Source organism: Mobula birostris, chromosome 31 (genome assembly GCF_030028105.1).
Source record: "Mobula birostris isolate sMobBir1 chromosome 31, sMobBir1.hap1, whole genome shotgun sequence".
Classification (NCBI taxonomy): Eukaryota; Metazoa; Chordata; class Chondrichthyes; order Myliobatiformes; family Myliobatidae; genus Mobula; species Mobula birostris.
This window is the reverse complement of record NC_092400.1, coordinates 23,991,082-24,009,689: the sequence shown is the minus strand read 5'-3', so window position 1 is coordinate 24,009,689 and position 18,608 is coordinate 23,991,082. Positions and strand designations below refer to the sequence as shown.

The window sequence follows — 18,608 nt, the reverse complement described above, 5'->3', positions numbered from 1 at the left end:
TAAAGGTTTTTTTTAATTATGAGAGGTATAGATGATGTAGACAAAATTTTTTTCTCCAGGTTTAGAATATTAAACACCAGAGGACATGTTTTTAAGATCATGGGTTAGTTTAAATGTGATATTAAGGGCAAGTTTTCTTACACAGATCCAGGATATGTACTTGGAATAGGTTACTAGGGTAGGTGTGGAATCAGTGGAGATTAAGATGCTTTATTTATATAGACACATGAATGTGAAGTGAATGGAGTGATATGGATAATAGACAGGAGGAGGACATTTGATATAAATTGGCATTATTGGTTGACTGGCCTGCCCAGTGCTGTACTATGGTTAAACCAATCTTGTTCTTGTGCAGCTTTGTAAAATCACCTCTCAATTTTCTTTGGTTCATGGAGAGAAATATATGCTTCTTATTCAAAAGATCTAGCTGAAATCTCTCTCTCTCTTCCTACAACCATTTGAATAAATATCTTCTGTGCCTAATTTTCCATATTAAATTGGTACCTGCCTGCCCGTGCTATCAGCCTATTCACATCCTCAGCTTACCATACCTCTGTCTGATATTGTTTGAAACTTGAAATTTTACTCTACACATCAATACTCATTAATATACGTTTGTATTTCAGGGATAAAAATCCAGTCAGAAAAACTGCTATTTTCCACAGGAAATCATTTTTTTCCCCTTAAATCATGCCATCCTTGATCCATTTACACCACAGGTCTCAATTTTGCTGATCAGCTCTTTATGTGGGTTTTTGCTATCCATATAGATTTTCAGAAATCATTTGTCATTTGCCATGTTCTCTTTGTTAATCTTCTGTGAGAGTGTTTGGAATATTCTTCCTTGAGGGACACTGGGAGCAGTTAAAAATAATTCGGAAGATGTGTAGCTCAGATGGTTGGTATTTTGTCACCATGCGAGGAGACATTGTCAGTGCGCTGTTGACTGTAGTCAACAGCACACTGACAGTGTCTTCTTGCACGGTGATGAAATGTTTGCAAGTAAATTGCCAAGGTCGAAGAACAACTCAACCCAACTTGAAGCAGTCTTTGAATTTTGAAGGCAGAGATAGATTCTTAATAAACAAGGAGGTGAAAAGTTGCAGAGTGTAAGGGGGAATATGGAGTTAAGTCATACATCATGCATAAACAGCTGCCAGGTTACCACATCTCCTCTGCTCACCATCAAACATCCAATTATATTAATCCTTACATTCACCCACATTTCCACTAACCCAGATTCTAGAGGCCAGCCTGTCATCTCACAAAACTTTGGGATGTGGGAGCAAATTAGAGCACTTGGAGAAAATCAACTTGAGCAAACCACAGTTAAGTTAACTATACTTTCTGTTTTCCTCCTCTGTGTCCTTTGGTCCTCTTCCAGCCCCCTTCTTTGTGTCACTTTAACCCCTCCCCATCCACCATCAGCTATTTTTGAAACCCTCTCCCTCCTGGTGCCATTCACCTACTTCCCATGAATTTACCCACCTGCTGTCATGTCCTCCTACTCCTTCAGGTGCTGCTTCCATCTGCCTTTCACCGCTCCCATAATGCTTCCCGTTATCACTTTCCTTACTTTATCAGATTCTGACTTGGGTCTTGTGGTTCTGTTAACCATTCTTGAGCAGCTGTCTCCATTTTCACCTGCCCTATTCCGCCTGGCTCCAGTTTGCCCCCTCCCCCCATCTATTATCCTCCTGTTCCTGTCTCCCAACTCCACCCCTCTCCCCTCCCTCTCTTCTACCTGTCTCAATCTGTCTGTTGTCCTTAAACTCCCACCCCTGCTCCCAGTCTCCCTACTACCATTAGTTTCTGTCTCTGTATTGGTTATCGCCCCCCTCCCTTAGTTCCAGTGCAGGGTTTTCATTCAAAGTGCTGGCAATTCCTTTTCCTCCCTTCACAGATGCTGCTCAGCCTGATGAGTTCCTCCAGCAAACTGTTGCAGCAGATCCCAGCAACTGCAGTCTCTTGTGTTTCCACACAGCATCAACGGTCAGGATTGAACTGGGTTCACTGGAGCTTTGAGACAGCAACTCTGTCAGTATGTTCAGATCAGCCATCATGTCATTCAGTGGCCGAGCAGACTTAAGGGGAGTACATGACCTGTTCCTGCTCTCAGCTAAATGTTACCTTGTGACATATAATAAGTTCTGTCAAACCTGATTTGTCTGTAATTCAGACTTCTCCAAAGGCCTTGTAATTTTGTTCCCCATAAGTGAGGTTATACTTGTATTAATGTAAAGTTTTATAATTTCTTTCAAGCTTGGTTTTATTCCCTTGGTTACTCCTAAGGAGTTTTAGTATAATGCAGCATAAGCTGATTTCTTGATGTATTATTTCTTAGAGAGCTGGCGCCATTTCATCTGGCAGGAAACTCCTCAATTAACAGTATAATCTATCCTCCTGAGACATTGGCAAGCTTTGTGAAGTATCTTTTCCATACCCACTTAATTGTTAACTTTTGTCCCTGCAGTAATCGTAATTGCATGGACAAGACTGAGAGGAGACAACAGATGTTTTGACCATAGTTTCTCATCAGCAGTGATGTGTTTTCCAATTTTCTGCCTTATTCACTTATAATTTTATTTGCACACCCTGTTAGGGATGCTTTTTTTTAATTCCACAAAGAAATACTGATGAGGTAATGTGACCAAAAATGTTTTAACTGTCTATGTTAAAGCATTGAACCCTGACTGATTTGGCTACAAAATTCGAGTGAAATCTTAAACAGCTGTCAGAGCACCTCTTGAGTACTTTATCATGTGTTCTACAAATGATAAATATGAAGCAGTATTTCAATACTGATGATTCAGGTTTATGACTGGTGTTATGACATTCTTTATCATACAGCAGCCAGGCATGATGACAAAGAGAATTAACTTCTGAATCTAATACAAAACAGCTCAATGTTTTCTCTGGGTAGATGGTTGGAGTTAGGACTAAATGGTTTATTCAGCCTATAGTTTACCTATTGGTGTGTGGTTTTCAGTCATTTTTGACACCTGAATGCTGTCAAGACAATGACATTACTCTCTTAAATCATGAATTTCTAAAGCAACACACAAAATGCTGGAGGAACTCAGCAGGTCAGGCAGCATCTATGGAAATGAGTAGAGTCGAGACCCTTCTTCATGACTGCGAAGGAAGGGAGAAGATGCCAGAATGAAAGGGTGGGAGTGGGGAAGGAGGATAGCTGGAAAGTGATAGGTGAAGCTGGATGGGTGAGAAAGGTCAAGGGCTGGAGCGGAAGGAATCTGATGGGAGAGGAGAAGAGGAAAGTGGAAAACAGGAGATGGGGAAGGGGGAGGGACCCAGGCAGAGGTGATAGGCAGGTGAGAAGAGGTAAAAGGCCAGAGTGGGGAATAGAAGAGGGGGAGGATTTCTTTTTGAAGAGAAGGAAAACTTCTAGCCTGTCTCCTGGTACTTGCTTGAATATTTTGTTTTGGTTCATGGGGAACTTTCTGCTGGAATAATAGCATGATATGTGAACAAGCAGTGTCGAGATAAAGAGTCATGGTGAAGGTCATGTTCAAATTTTACAATGGTGGTTAAGAAACCTAAATGCAATTAGTTAAATAAAGTTTAAAATGGGGGGGGGGGAGAATAGAAGATCCTATTAGTGGTAGCAGTCTTTATTTTCTTCAAGATTTCATTTTCATGAAACATGATTTTCTAATAATAAAATGGAAATTGACAATAAGCTGTTGTACATGGGTAGCCTTAGAGATCAGGTAACTGGATCAAGGCTTCAAAAAGAGAAAGTTGGTGTTATCACTAGGCAAGGTAATCTGCAGCTAGTTATGGAAATTGCATTAGGGCAAAAAGTTGATCTGGATCCAAAAATGGATTTAAACATCTTAAAACATCTGATCTGTCCTGAATATTTGCTATGAACCTGTGATTTGAGGAAAAATACATTTGTTGTGACACATGTCCACTTGAATTTATTTTCCATGCAAGCACCATCACTTTGTTTTATGTTTGTGCAGGCTTTAGGTTTGAATCTTTAAGAGCAATGTTCTCCCTACTGCTTGTCAGGCAAAGATTATGCTATTCTCCCCACTCCAGTTCACCTTCCCAATAACTTACTGCATTATCACCTTGCAAACACTAGCTTTTCCCTATGCTGCAATCTGTCTGTCTGTGATTGTAGCGGAGGAATTCACTCTGCATAGTGGAAATTTACATGTGTCATGGATATCATTTTAATTTAAACATGAGCTGACATCTGTCAAGAGTTTTTCCATGTTTGAAAATTGACATTGACAAATAAATTTAAACTTTTTTTAGTTTTGAGACTAACTTTTGACAGATTAATTTTGCTTTTGTTGGTTATGGATTTGTCTTGTGCTAAGTGGAAAATGTATTATAAATGGAAGCTTTAAAAGCCACAAAGCACACACAGAATTCTGGAGGAGCAAGTTCCTGCAGCATTTTGTGTGTGTTGCTTTGATTTTCAGCATCTGCAGATTTTCTCTTGTTTTAAAGCCACTTATTGATATAACGCAGCCTGTAAGCAAGACAGTGGTAGGCAAATATATTAAAGCATTATAAAAGAAATAAACCTTTTGTTAATAGCTACTATGAAAAAATAAGGATTATGCATGCAAAACTTGGAAAGTTAAATATACTTTGTGAAAGAGTGCCATAATCTGCTTTGAGCTAGAGAAACTGTTACTAAATGGCGGCAGATTTATAATCTTGGCATAAAGGAAATCTGTTAAGTTTTATGTTCATGAAATATTTGAATATACGAGGGGTCATTGATATGATCGTGGCTTAAGGTCAAAGGAGTCAATTTTAGAAAACCTAGCACATTTATTTTTCAACATAGTCCCCTCCTACATTTACACACTTAGTCCAGCGGTCGTGGAGCATACGGATCTTGGACCTCCAGAAAGTGTCCGCAGCAGGGGTGATTGATAATTTCGTGGCCTAAGGTAGGTGGAAATGAGTTATACAGCTCTCGTTACATGTACATGCAGGTCAACTCTGAGTGATTATGCAGAAAGTTTGAAGTTAATAACTCATCTCCTTCTACCCTAGGCCACGAACTTATCAATCACCCCGATGAGTTATTAACTGTTGAACTATTAACTTCAAACTTTCTGCATAATCACTCAGTTGACCTGCATGTACATGTAACGGGAGTTGTATAACTCATCTCCTTCTACCCTAGGCCACGAACTTATCAATCACCCCGATGAGTTATTAACTGATGAACTATTAACTTCATACTTTCTGCATGATCACTCAGTTGACCTGCATGTACATGTAACGGGAGTTGTATAACTCATCTCCTTCTACCTTAGGCCACAAACTTATCAATCACCCCTGCTGCAGGTACTTTCTGGAGGTCCAAGATCCGTATGCTCCACGATCACTGGACTAAGTGTGTGAATGTAGGAGGGAACTATGTTGAAAAATAAATGTGCTAGGTTTTCTAAAATTGACTCCTTCTACCTTATGCCACGAACTTATCAATCACTCCTCGTATTGTTACATATGTGGGTTACAACCAAAGTAAAAAATGGCATTTATTAAGTGTGTCAAAAATCAAACTTACAAAAATTAGTTAAAGTAGTGAAAAGAAAACTGCCCATATTTACAAAAAGCTATCTACCAGAAAATACAATAAATAGCTCCAAGTTTTGCCCAGTGTGTGCTCCTGGCAGCTTGGTGTCTCTCTCTCTCTCTATCCTACCAAAAGTGATCCGCACAGTTTATTCGGCACCAGGATGTATCATCTTTAATTACCCACAAAGTTAACTTAAGCTACATATGAATTAGAATATGATGCACCCCACAATGTATTTACAATCATATTACAAAATAAACAAGTATCTACCTGCAGTAGAGTATACAAACAATATATACACAGTTATATATCCCTATTACTAAAGGAATGGGATTTTCCGAAGTGTATGGCGGGAAAGGCACCGTAAAACACATCAGGCAGGTTTAGGACCCATTATGTGAATATACCAGGGAAGACGGTGAAGTGCATACACTTAGCACAACAACAGCAGAATGACCAGGCAATGTCTGTGTGTGTGTGTGTGTGTGTGTGTGTGTAAATGCACTTGTGTAAGGAGCGCATTTCGTCGTTGTGGCTAACTCAAGAGGTCGAGGATGATGGTCTTCGTTCTGAAGAAGTGGCCCACAGAGTGAAGACGCCTGTGCGTGTATTTGTTTAACGTGTACTTGATGTTGCACTCCAAGAAGCACACAATACTTCACAAATCAACCAACTGATTCCAATGGCATGGAAACCACGACGATTGGAGCTGATAGATTTGTTGCAGCCTTCATCCGTCTTCACAGCCATTGAGTTCGAAGTAACTTTGTCCGCCTGTTCCACCGTTGAGGTCTTGGTTGGATTGTTCTTTGTCAGGGACCTCACCCTCGACCTTACCACCTTGGGTGACCCTACCAGGAGCATAGCTCCAGATGGCATTGCTCTCGGGATCACAGGACCACACAAGCTTCTCCACCATGACAAGGTGACAGTCCACAGAGAAGTAAGGAGCGCATTTATTGAGCGCTCTGTCGCATATATGTAATCTCTAGTTATTCATTGAAGTAAATATTTCACTGTTTTTTAAGACTGAGGATTGAAGTGGTAAAATAAGAAAGGCAACAACTGTAAATTTGTAGTTTCATTGGTGACAAAGCTGTGAACAAATACTCTGTGACAATGACAAAAGTTTCCAGTGGTTGCATATCTGCACTTACAGTAATCAAGAAATTGCTTTTGGTTATTCTGTCTGCTCCTCTGCAAAGTAAGGGATTGGGGTCTTCAGCGTTACTTCAGAACTACTGATTGGAAGGGAACGTCATCCTTTTCTCACACTGTTTTCATTACAAAAAGATGTTGCACCTTCAGTGAAGTATGATTCAGTTTCCAAACACCTGCTAAGCATTTAGTCTGGATGGTTCAGGTCCCAGTGCAGATACTAAAACAGGTATAAGACTATAAGACAGGAGCAGAATTTGGCCATTTGGCCCATCGAGTGCTCCGTCATTTCCATCATGGCTGATCCATTTCTCTGTCAGCCCCAGTCTCCTGCCTTCTCCCTGCATCCCTTCATGCCCCGACTAATCAAAAATCTATCAGCTTCTGCTTTAAATGTACCCAATGATTTGGCCTCCACAGCTGCATGTGGCAACGAATTCCACAAATTCACCACTCTGGCTAAAGAAATTCCTCCTCCTCTCCATTATAAAAGGATGCCCCTCTATGCTGAGGCTGTGCCCTCTGGTTTTAGATTCCCACACCATAGGAAACATCCTCTCTACATCCACTCTGTTGAGGCCTTTCAACATTCGAAAGGCTTCAATGAGGTCACCCCTCATTCTTCTGAATTCCAGTGGGTACAGGCCTAGAGCAATGAAACAGTCCTCATAGGGCAAGCCTTACAATCTCAGAATCATTTTCATGAACCTCCTTTGAACCTTCTCCAATGTCAGCACATCCTTTCTTAGATAGGAGGTCTAAAATTGTTCAGAATACTTCAAATGAGGTATGTTAATTTGTGTTAGATGGAGAGAGTGCTCTACACACTGGTGTGTTTCTTTTGGATCAGGTGTTAAATTAAGACCAACATTTTCTCTGTCAAGTAGGCATAAATTTCCTGTAAAGTACAGTGGAGTTATTCTTGCTAGTCTAGCAATTATTTATTCCTGATCCAATAAATATAAAAGTAGCATTTTGAGGGAACTTGATGTTTGTAAATTGGCCACTTTAACATTATAGTGAATGCACTTCAGAAGTATTTTGTTAACTTTAGAGTTATTTGTGATATCCCAAAAGGGTTTCAAAAAGCATTATATAATTGCCAATCTTTATTTTGGTTTTTATTTATAATTACTGCTGAGCTATAAACCAGTATTGTACAGAGAATATGATTGGCTTCACATGAATATTTCCTAAATCCACATTCTGTAAAAATGAAGTGTTTGTGATATATTGGTTTCAATTTTATTCCTGTCTGTAGGTTACAGTCTATATTTCCTTCTCAGTAAATATTTTAAAAGTTACATTTTAAAAAATATTTCTGTCAGAAGTCTTGACTTGCAGTGGACATAAAACGATACCTGGAAAGATTTTAAAAAAAGGGCATGCTATATAGCCCACATAAGCTTTGTGAAGCGATTTCTCTGAAGTCATTAGCAAGCACCATCCCTTTTGCACTGAATGGAAAATAGAGGGCGATATTTTTGGTTGAACATGAGGGGGAAAACGCTCTGTTATTTTGCTTTTCATCTGGTCCTCAGATCATAGTAGTGTTTTGCAGCCAGTGACAGAATGCAGAATAGAACAGCATAGTACAAGCCCTGTTTTTGCCAACCTTGTTAGTTTAAACATGCAATCTCTTGGTATACAGGAAAACATGGTAGCCAATTTGTACACAGTGCAGTCAATAAACAGGAACCAGGGTTAATGACCATCTGCAGAGTTCCTCCAACATTTTGTGTGTGTTGTTCTGGATTTCCAGCATCTGCAGAATTTCTTCTGGTAATGACCATTTGATTTGTTGTTAGTATTGATTGATGGAGAAATGCCCACTTACTTTAGTGCCAATACTGATAAGGCTATTGACTAATTTCAGATTATTTTTATTTATTCATTTTTTTGGAATATAGATGTCTTCAGCAAGGCTAGCATTTCTTGACCACCCCTAATTGCCCTTGGGAAAAGTAGTGGCTAGCGCATTCGCTTTCTCAGTGCCAACAATTGCTGATTGGAGTTCAATTCCTGCTGCTGTCTGTAAGGAGCTTGTACATTCTCCCCATGACTGCATAGCTTTCCTCCGAGTACTTTGGTTTCCTCTCACACTCCAAAGGTGAACAGGTTAAGGTTAGTAAGTTGTGGGTATGCTATATTAGTGCTGGAAGCCTGGGGACACTTGTGGGCTGTCCCCAGGACAATCCCGGGATGCAGAACAGTGCATTTCACTGCATTTTGATGTACGTGTGATAAATAAGGTAATGATTATCAAGCAGATCCTTGAGTTTCACTTTAAACTTCTTAGTTGTAGTGGGGAAGGAATTCCATAATGTGTTTGAGGAGGAGTTACACTGAGCAACATTGAATGACAGAGTATATTTCCAAGTCAAGATGATGTGCAACTTGGAGGGGAATGTGCAGGTAATTTTGTTTCTAAGCATCCTCATCTTGACATTCTGATTGATGGAACTCATTGTTTTGGGTGGTGCTATTACAGGAGCCTGGGTATGTAACTGCAGTTCATACGCAGTTGCAGTTACTATGCATAATGGTAGAAGGAATATGTTTTAGGTGGTTGGTTTTAGTACCAAGCGAGTGTACCGCGTTGTTCTGGATGTTAAATATATTGACAGTCATTGAAGCTGCAGTCCTGCAGGCAAGGGGAGAACACTTCATGATGCTCCTAACTTGTATCTTGTGGAAAGACTTTGCAGTAGATCTATGGAGAGAGGGGCATCACTGAAATTGGCCTTTTGGTCCACCAAGTTTGTGCCGACCCTCAAACACCCGTTTTTCCACCAATTCTATCATAGTGTGGACATGGTGGGGGATTACAAATACCTGGGGATACGAATTGACAATAAACTGGACTGGTCAAAGAACACTGAGGCTGTCTACAAGAAGGGTCATAGCCGTCTCTATTTCCTGAGGAGACTGAGATCCTTTAACATCTGCTGGACGATGCTGAGGATGTTCCACGAGTCTGTGGTGGCCAGTGCTATCATGTTTGCTGTTGTGTGCTGGGGCAGCAGGCTGAGGGTAGCAGACACCAACAGAATCAACAAACTCATTCGTAAGGCCGTGATGTTGTGGCGATGGAACTGGACTCTCTGACGGTGGTGTCTGAAAAGAGGATGCTGTCCAAGTTGCATGCCATCTTGGGCAATCTCTCCCATCCACTACATAATGGACTGGTTGGGCACAGGAGTACATTCAGCCAGAGACTCATTCCACCGAGATGCAACACAGAGCGCCATAGGAAGTCATTCCTGTTGGTGGCCATCAAACTTTACAACTCCTCCCTTGGAGGGTCAGACACCCTGAACCAATAGGCTGGTCCTGGACTTATTTCCTGTCATAATTTACATATTACTATTTAATTACTTATGGTTTTATCACTATTTGGTGCAACTGTAACAAAAACCAATTTCCCTCGGGATCAATAAAGTATGACTATGACTACTGTGACTATTACAGTGGCCAATTAACAAATTAAAATGCCAACCTTCACATTTTGGGGATCTGGGATGAAACCGGAGCACCAGAAAAAACCTTTGTGGATATAAGGAGAATGTCAGAGAATGGTTACTTATTGCAGGATACCTGTGCTAGGACCTGACTTAGTATTTAGGTGGCCTAGTACGTAAGGTCAGCCCTCCCATAATGTTAGTGCGGGACTTTGTGATGATAATGCCTTTGAATGTCAAGTGTAGCTAGGTAGAATTTCTGGCTGGAGATGAGCAACAAATAGAACCATCTTGGTTTTGTGCAAGATATAAGATGTAACTATTGGATTTGTTTCCCTTGCAGCCCGTTCACTTCAGTTTTATCATGACTTCTTGATATCACTCGTAGCCAAATGTGGCTCTGATATTCTGAGCAATTACTTTCACGTCTGCTTCAGAATTCAGTTCTGTGATCAACAATTACCAAAAGCTTTGACGGAGCTTAGAACAGAGTGATGCAAAACCCAATATGAACATTGTTGAGCTGGTTACTAGTAAGTAAATGTAGCTGGACACCTAAGAGCTGATTATTAACTACAGGACAAAGGAACAGGAGATTTACAAGTCAGTCCTCAACAGGGGACCAGAGGTAAAGAAGGTTGGTAGCTTTAAATTCCTTGGCTTTATCATATCAGTGGATCTGTCCTGCAACTAACATGAAAGTGCCATCACAAAGAAGGCATGGGAGCACCTACGATTTCTTAGAAGTTTGGTAGATTCAGTGTATCACCAAAAACTTTGATAAAATAGATGTACAGTGGAAAGTATCCGAACTGGTTGCATCATGACCTGGTATGGAAATGCCAGAGCCCAGTCTACAGAAGTGGTGGAAACAGTCCAGTCTGTCACAGGCAAAGCCAACCCCACTATTGAGCTCATTTACATGGGGTGCTGCCACAAGAAAGCAGCATCCATCATAAATATGATGCTCTTTTCTTGCTACTATCATCAGGCAGGAGGGACAGAAGCCTGAGGTCCCTCACCACCAGGTTCAGGAGCAGTCATTATTCAACAACCATTGGGCTCCTGAACCAATGTGGATAACTTCACTCACCACAACTCTGAATTGATTCTACAACCTACAGACTCACTTTCAATTACTGTACTATAACTTGTCTTCTCAGTATTTTTTTCTATATTTGTACAATTTATCTTTTTCATATTAGTTGTTCGTAAGACTTGTTTGTATAGTTTTTAATAAATTCTGTTGTATTTCCTAATTTCCTATAAATACCTGCAAGAAAATGAAACCCAAGATAGTATATGGTAACATATATGTACTTGGATAATAAATTTTTAATTTGACCATTGATGATACAGCCATTACTTTGTGATGATTGAGAAAATATTGATTAGTTTATAATGTTTCAAAAACTAAAAAAGACAAATCTGATGCTTTAACTATACAATTAAAAAGTGATGAAAACTGTTTAGCTTATAATACAGGTGTTAAAGCTGTCTTCTGACTCCTGCATTATATTAAGGATGCACTCTAATTTAGAAGTGTCTGTCATTATAGTGACCTTATGCAACTTCTATTGGACAGCTTTTAGATGCTTCATTTTACAAATACTCTGAGCAAAATTGATAATCCATTGTAATGATGCTGTTTTCTCATTTAGTTAATGAGAGAATTAACTAATGCTACCAATAAATATTCTATTAATCCAGTTATGGACAAGCAAAACTTAAGATTTAAAAATGGGTGACGTTTAGAAATCACAGATTTAAAAAAATAGCATGGAGATCTGTATTGAGAAATTATTCAGTCAATTTCCATGGAGGTGAAGATTGTCTATGGGGATATATAAAGAGAAGAAACTGAATTTAATGGTGTTCATTTAATGAAACCATTTTTCTTCCAAATTACAAATGTAATTTTTGACAGTTGGATGGTTAATAAGTTTAGTAAATCAAATGGATCTGATATTTTAGTAATGTACTGCATCTCTCTATACAGTGTAGTTTTTAATATCAAAAAAATTAACTAAAATTCCATATATGTAACAATTATTAGTGAGAATTTTAATTTCACTTCCAGCAAACAAAAGGAGCTTGTGGTCTTCGCTGTCACTAAGATGTAGACACCATTAATCTGGGTGTTTTGAATCGATTATCCTAGCTCTGAACCAGTGTTTTCTCATTTCATATTGTTAATGTTGCACTTGTCTGTAAGATCCATATCCAGCTTTCTCAACTGAATTCTTACTTTACTGGCTCCTGTACTCACTGATAAGAAGTGGTTTCTTTTTCTTGCACTGCCATCTTTTTAGAACTGCTGTCATTATTCCAACTCAGTGCTGCCCTTGAACCCGTTGAACTTGCAAGCTAACTCTCCTTCCCATCTTTGATCGCTCTTTCTTCTCTGTGATCCTTGATCATGTCAAAATGTCAAATTCAATCTTGTCTTGCTGACAGCTTCATTTTTGGATTTTTTTCCCACCTGATTTTTGTCTGATTCAGTACTAGAGCAGCATAAATCAAAATTCAAAGTTAAATCCCACATGGTTGTGATCAGGACTATGAAGCATAACATAGTCTGTTATTCTCCTTGACCTCTCTGTAACCTATGAATTGTAGGTTACAGCATCTTAATCAAAGCCACTCACTCTTCTGGCTGAGTGGAACTGCCTTTTGTTGGCTGCATTTTCATTTACTGGATCATAGCCTGAGCATTGCTGTGGTGGTTTCTCTGTTTTTCCAGTCATGTCTCAGATTTTCCAAAGGTCTGTCCTGGAATTGTTTCTCAGCTACCGTCTGTCTGAGAACTCAGCTGAAGATGAGAGGCTTTGCATTTCAACAACTCCAAGCTTTGCATAGAGTCATAGAAAAGTACAGTGCAGAAACAGGCCCTTCAGCCCATCTAGTCCATGCCAAAACCATTTAAAGTGCCTACTCCTGTCAGTCTACACCAGGACCATAGTCCTCCATACCCCTACCATCCATGTACCTATTCAAATTTCCCTTAAGCGTTGTAATCAAGCTTGCATGCACCACTTGTGCTGGCAGCTTGTTCCACACTCCCACTAACCTCTGAGTGAAGAACTTTCCCCTCATGTTTCCCGTAAACTTTCATCTTTCACCTTTATCCCATGATCTCTGGTTGTAGTCCCACTGAACCACAGTGAAAAAAGAAAAGCCTACTTGCATTTACCCTACCTATGTCCCTCATAATTTTGCCTGCCTTTATCAAGTCTCCTCTTAATCTTCTACGTTCTGAGGAATAAAGTCCTAACCTACTCAGTCTTCCCTTATAACTCAGGTCCTCCAAATCTCCTAACATTTTTACTTCTTTAAACAAATTGGGTGACAGTATACTATAAATCCAAATATTCAACCTCCAGTACTGGAGACCCTGTATTTCTTTATTTAAGCATGAGTGCATCTGAATTAATTTTGATTCAAAAATTATTTGTTGTTTTTTTTTATTGCTGCCTGGCATTCCATCCTTTTTCAACCATTCTCCAGTTGAAACAAAGTACTTACTGCCCTGGTATTCTTTTTGTTCTCTAACGTGTAGTCCTCGCTTTCTGTACATGCGCAGCTTTTTTCATGTCTCACCACAATTATCGCCTCAAAATTGAGCTAAATGAGTGAGGCACTGTAATATCAAAAATATTGTATAAAGGAATGAATAATTTTGAAATGGGGCTTTAGATTATATGTCTCTAATTGTGTTTTCTACCTTGATTTCTATACACAGACTCATCCATCAGTGAGGGTTAAAGGAACAGAGCATAACTACAATCCAGTTCTCTGCCAGGATGAGAAATGTTCTGCCAGTTCTAAAGGTAGCCACATGCACTGTCCCTTTTGTAGTGTGACTGAAGCCTACCAGGATCCTGTCATCTTGAGAGCACATTACAGAGTTAAGCATGTTGATAAAGGGCTTGATTTTGCAGGTAAGGTAAACTCCATAATGGCACCTTAGGCCCCCCAGATGTCTGTCTCTACTATTAATTCCTCTGAAAATTGTTGAAAGGTATGATGTCAGTGGACCATCCAAAGCATGGCACTGCATTGTTAGCCATCATAAAAAGTAAGTGACGATCCAGGAAAAATACAATATCTATAAAAGGATTATAAATATTTACTTATTGAGAGTATAGTGCAGAATAGGCCCTTCCAGCCCTTCAAACCATGCCGCCTAGCAACCCCTGATTTAATCCTAGCCTAATCATGGGACAATTTACAATGACCAATTAACTTGTCAACCAGTACATCTTAGGATTGTGGGAGGAAACGCACATGATCACAGGAGAACATACAAACTCCTTGCAGGCGGTGGCAGGAATTGAGCCTGGATCAAAATTGGGGCAGCACGGCAGCCAAGCTGTTAGCATAGCACTGTTAAAGCACCAGTGTCTGGGGTTCAATTCCACTGCTGTCTGCAAGGAGTTTCTACATTCTCCTAGTGACTGTATGGGTTCTCCAGTTTCCTCCCCCATTTCAAAGACCTGCAGGTTAGTAGGTTAATTGGTCACATAGGTGTAATTGTGAGGCGTGGGCTCGTTGAACCGGAAGGGCCTGTTACCGAGCTGTATCTCTAAACCAAAACAGTTTGTGGAACAAGACAAGGCTCCCTATTTTTCCCAGCTAACTCCCTGGGGGGCGGGGGGGGGCAACTTATGCTTACAGGCTCAGCATCTAATAAATAAAACAAAGTGCTGGAATTACTTAGCAGTTTAGATAGCGTCTGTAGGGGGAGGAGCAAAATTAACATTTCTGGTCAATAATGTGAGCAATTCCTACCCTATCTGTTACACAGAAACAGTATTACACAGAGCCTGTTATTCAGGGAGCTTCCTGCAAAGCCATGGCAGGTTGGACAGGAGAGTGGAGGTGGTGGATTAATTGAAACAGTTTGTTTAATTTTATTCTTTCATAATCAGTATTTTGGACATGAAAAAAAGATTTCTTAAAGAATTTGCAATAGCATGTACAGTGGCAAAACTAAACCAAAACAAGACAATTGCCACTAGCCTACAGAGTTGTTATTCTTGAATGACGTTCCCCCAGCTCCAGTGATTATTCCAAAAGTTGAATCCTTTATTCGCCCCTTTATTATCAATTAGCAAACATACAATCTTGAAGCGATGAAACTTAAGCATATCCAAATGTAAGCTAAGCATTATTCAGCAGTTAGCAAAAGATACTACCTCCACCAGGTTCCAAACTATAAACTGCAACAAAATAAGCAAAAGTATTAACAAGAATACATAACTTAGTCCCTTCACTTTACCACACCTCCACTCGTGACTAGTTACCATAATAAACACACAACAAAGAAAAAATTGTAGATAGCGAACAGATACATGCCTCCTACAGCATCCATCATGATACCTATTGTGCAATTTGCATTCTGTTGAGAAGAAAGTAGACAATTAACAGTGAAGATGTGAGTCATCTTTAGTTGTATACTTGATTTTTTTTTTTGGCGAAGCCTGTTGTACATATGGGCAAGTACAGGTGTTCTGTAATTAAAAATTTTGTGGAAGTTGGAGGAGAGAGTAGGGAGGGGCTAGGGTCCCTACGTGCAATCGTGCTGACTACAACAGTTGGCAGAAGTAATAAGAAAATACAAAGCAAGCGTTTTATGATGTCTTTTATTTCTCTTCTGAAATATTTTTAACATTCATCTGTAAATCCTGATGTAATAACATCTGTGATTTTCCCCATTGTTGATTTAGTTGCCCTTTATTTTTTTGCCAATATCAGGTTCTAGTTAAACTGCCTGATGTCTGTCGTTGTTGGAAAAAGATTAGATAATAAATTCTAGCCATAAATGTCCAATTGCAGCATCAAAGTACTGCAGTTCAGTCGTCATCCATATTGCTTGTGGTGGCAAATATTAGTTTACTGTAATCAAAGCTTTGGACAGTGGAACTTCTTAAAAGGGGTGGGAAGGGATGTGTAAATGGTAACATTTCTACTACACTGGCCCCTGGGTATTTGCCACCATTTATAATCTACTGGTATGCAAAATTTCTGTGAAATACCCATGTTTTCTCCCCTGTTGTTAGAAGTATTTGTATAGTAGCAGACTTGATCATTTTGGTGGCTATTTAGTGATCTCTTTATATACTTTAATCTGTATTAATTATCCCTAATCAGTTCCCTTAAAACCTGTAGTAACTTATGTAAAGATAAACCAAATTGAGGTATCACAATAGAACATTGACTGAAAATAATTGAATTCTGGCTTTTCAATACTGTTTTTTCTGATATTTTAATTTTAAATGTTAAATGTTTTAAATAAAGTGCCTGACTATGAACTTTACATCTATACAGATTGCAAGCTGGGTTTGCACAAGTATCATAATGCCTTTGCCTTTGCACTGATCTATTTTGGCATTTTAGCTTCAGTCTTAGGATGCTTGGCTTGAATGTCCTGTCTGGGAATGAGAGAGGTCAGTGCATGTTATACATATTTTACATATTATAAATTTAAATGCCTAGGGACTGGAAAGGAAAGTATTTCTAAATTTTAACATTTAAATAGAGGCTTGAACATTATCATCAACTGAGCGTCCTCTTGACTATCTGGGGATATGGAAAGTTCCTCATTCCATTCTTTCAGATTTTGTATCAGGCTTGACTTCACTACCAATTTGGTGGAAGTTGATTCACACCAATACTAAAATTGTAAGTTAAATGTACTTTTGTATCATCAGAAATTTCAGATGTAGTTTAGAAAACAAATGGTCCATTAAAATTGATCACACCAATAATTCCGGTATGCTTAATATCTAACTGATCAGACCTCACATATTTTCTTCAGTGCATCATATCTTACTTGGTCTCTGAACCATTTGCATCTGATTATTAATAACCCTTTTCCTTGAGAGCAGAACAGGAAGTTGACTGGTTATTGTAGGAGTTTCTTTTGCAATTTCCAATAAGAGAGTCTAACTATCTCTCTCTGATTTTCAATGACATTACCTGTACATTATTTTGCCATTAACATCCTGGGAGTCACCCAGGATCGATCTGAAAACCAGCTGAAACGGCCAGATAAATTATGTTGCTAAAAGAGCAAGTCAGAGACTTTGTATACTGTAGTGAGTAACTGAACTAGTACTCCAAAAGTCTTTCCATCACCTCTGTGGCAAAAGATTGGACTGTGATAGAATTCTGAAATAAATAGAGAAAGTGGCTGCAGAAAAGGCAGTTTGTGGAGAAAGAAAGGAGGTTAACACTTCCATTCAATAACTAAGCTGATCAGGATGCTTTCCACTTGCCCACATGAGGACAACTCCCACAACACTCAAGAAGTTGGATACCATTCAGGATAAAACCATCCACTTGACTGTTAATTCATCTACTGTCCGAGAGGTTCATTCACTCTGTCACCAATGCACTGTGGCTGCAATGCATGCAGTCTAAAATGTATTGACACAGTCACTGTACCAATGGCACACCCAAAGGACGCCTACATGCTACCACGTTCCTGTTTTCCTCTGAATTTCTCACCACTTTCATTGCTGTTGGGTCAAAATTCTTCACCAGAGGGACTGCTGTTTCACCACTACCTTCACTTGGGCATTATTGGGATGCATAATAAATGCTGGGTTTGCAAGTGATGTCCAGATTTCACAAAATTAATAACTTTAAGACTTGAAGTTGAATATTCTTAACAGTTACTGAGAAAGTAAGAAAGGACCAATCAGCAAGCAGGAAGTAAATGTTATCAATAAACACCTAACAAACACGTAATGGTAAACCAGTGAAGTTACTTGTGGTACTTTTGAAAGTGCTTTTCTGTAGTAATTCAGATTTGTCTGTATAACCTTTTCTTAGACTTGTCTATGTTTAATATTTCTGTAATAGTGTTTTCCTCTGCACTGTGTTACATTTGAAGCCTTGGTTTTCAAGTGTTCAATTTTAGCTGTCAGTCACTTTGAAACAATATAGTGCCTTAAATATGTTCTGATTTTCTAATTGGATAAGCACAAACCATTCTCTCTTTAAATTTCATTACATCCCTATCTCAAATATACAGGTTCTATTTATTTGCTTTGTACTGTACATCTCTCAGGCAGATGGACTTTTATAAGAGCAATGCCCCAAATAATTAAAATTGAGCATTCTGGGTAATATCATGTGAAGAGGCTTGTTCTGGCTTGTTTCTCATTGCTCTGAGGAAATACATAAATTTATGACAAATAATCATGGATATGCAAATAAATGCTTCATAATGTGGCATATTCTGGCCTGAAAGCTCCCCATTGTTCAGACTCTGAATTAAAATGCATCCAATTTTCTTTCAGTGGCTTTTTTCTTAACCTCTAACTATAGTAAAGCAATCTAAATCTCATTAACCATACAGTCTTTTTATCAAATAATTGGAGATAATTTGTTGTGTTTATTAA

General features: G+C 39.0%; 1 protein-coding gene across 3 annotated transcripts in view; it reads left to right on the top strand.

The window, feature by feature from the left end:
- The window catches only part of LOC140190792 (uncharacterized), a 62,299-nt gene that overhangs the window by 8,154 nt on the left and 35,537 nt on the right, over positions 1 to 18,608 (top strand). The window contains exons 1-2 of one of the 3 annotated variants that reach the window (XM_072247634.1): positions 14,052 to 14,138; positions 16,528 to 16,646. In XM_072247634.1, the coding sequence (XP_072103735.1) occupies positions 16,610 to 16,646 (37 nt within the window). In that variant the 5' untranslated portion in view covers positions 14,052 to 14,138; positions 16,528 to 16,609. Of the gene's footprint in view, positions 1 to 13,939; positions 14,139 to 16,527; positions 16,647 to 18,608 lie in introns of those variants that run through there. The other 2 variants (XM_072247632.1, XM_072247631.1) reach the window with 2 other exon arrangements.